The sequence below is a fragment of the Microtus ochrogaster genome, unplaced genomic scaffold, assembly GCF_000317375.1.
Source record: "Microtus ochrogaster isolate Prairie Vole_2 unplaced genomic scaffold, MicOch1.0 UNK808, whole genome shotgun sequence".
Classification (NCBI taxonomy): Eukaryota; Metazoa; Chordata; class Mammalia; order Rodentia; family Cricetidae; genus Microtus; species Microtus ochrogaster.
This window is the reverse complement of record NW_004949906.1, coordinates 911-1988: the sequence shown is the minus strand read 5'-3', so window position 1 is coordinate 1988 and position 1078 is coordinate 911. Positions and strand designations below refer to the sequence as shown.

Below are 1078 nucleotides of genomic sequence, written 5' to 3'. Positions count from 1 at the left end.
TGACCAACAGAAAATACATGGGAGAATGTAAGTGAGGATCAGAAGCCACTGTGAAAATGATGAGGGAGTTTCCCATCATGCTTGCCATATAAAACACTGAAGCAAACACAAACAGAAGTACTTGCAACTTCCAGGAGTTGGTGAGTCCCACGAACAGAAAATCTGATACCATAGAGTGATTTGTTCCTTCCATTGATGTTCTTTTTAGCACTACCTGAAGGACAGCAGTAGAAGAAAATGAAAATTTTGATAATTGTATTAATACTTTAAAAGGGTAGAACTCAAGGTTATGAAAACCTATTTTTCATTCAGCATCTAAATCCAATCCAAAGATGAATATGTATATATGAGCAAATGCTTACATGGCTACTTATCAGGTGACAGAAAATTACAAACACTCTTAAATACTCTTCCACACTTGTTAAAAGAACTTTCATCAAAGGTTCTACAATAACAAGTTTTGGTTAGGTGTTAAAAAAGGAACCTTGTACTGAACACATACATAAATTTGTGTATGTATTCATTTAAGAAAGTGTACAGTGGAGTTGGGGATTTAGCTCAGTGGTACAGTGCTTGCCTAGCAAGTACAAGGCTCTGGGTGCAGTCTTCAGTTCCGAAGAAAGAAAATAAACCATATATCCTTTTCTATAAAAATTGTAATAGGGCCTTCTTATTTAAATGGTATAAAGCACATGCCTTCCAGTTGTGGGGCCCGAGATTTCATTCCCATTAAAGAAAGGGAATAAGGAAGGAAGGAAGGAAGGAAGGAAGGAAGGAAGGAAGGAAGGAAGGAAGGAAAAGAGGAGAGGAACAAACAGAAAAATGGTTAGATGGAGATGGATACAGAGAAAATACAATAGAAAATAGGAGAAATGGACTGGGAGAGAAAGGGAAACAGACAGACAGTTGAGAGAGGGAGTTATTAACAATTATGAATTTTAGAATGAATCACCCAGAGGAAATGATACTGTTTGGCCCATGATCATTGAAACATTATTTATAATAACCAATATAGAAACATCCCAAGTGCTTCTTTACAGATGAGTGGACAATAAACATAAATACAGACATACGCATG

At 36.4% G+C, this 1078-nt stretch overlaps 1 protein-coding gene across 1 annotated transcript in view; it reads right to left on the bottom strand.

Annotated features, from left to right (window-relative positions):
- Window positions 1-193, bottom strand: part of LOC106144503 (olfactory receptor 4F15-like) — a 1102-nt gene extending 909 nt beyond the window's left edge. The window contains exon 1 of the mRNA XM_013355641.1: window positions 5-193. Within this exon, the coding sequence (XP_013211095.1) occupies window positions 5-193 (189 nt within the window). The remainder of the gene's footprint in view (window positions 1-4) is intronic.
- Window positions 194-1078: the final 885 nt, after the last annotated feature.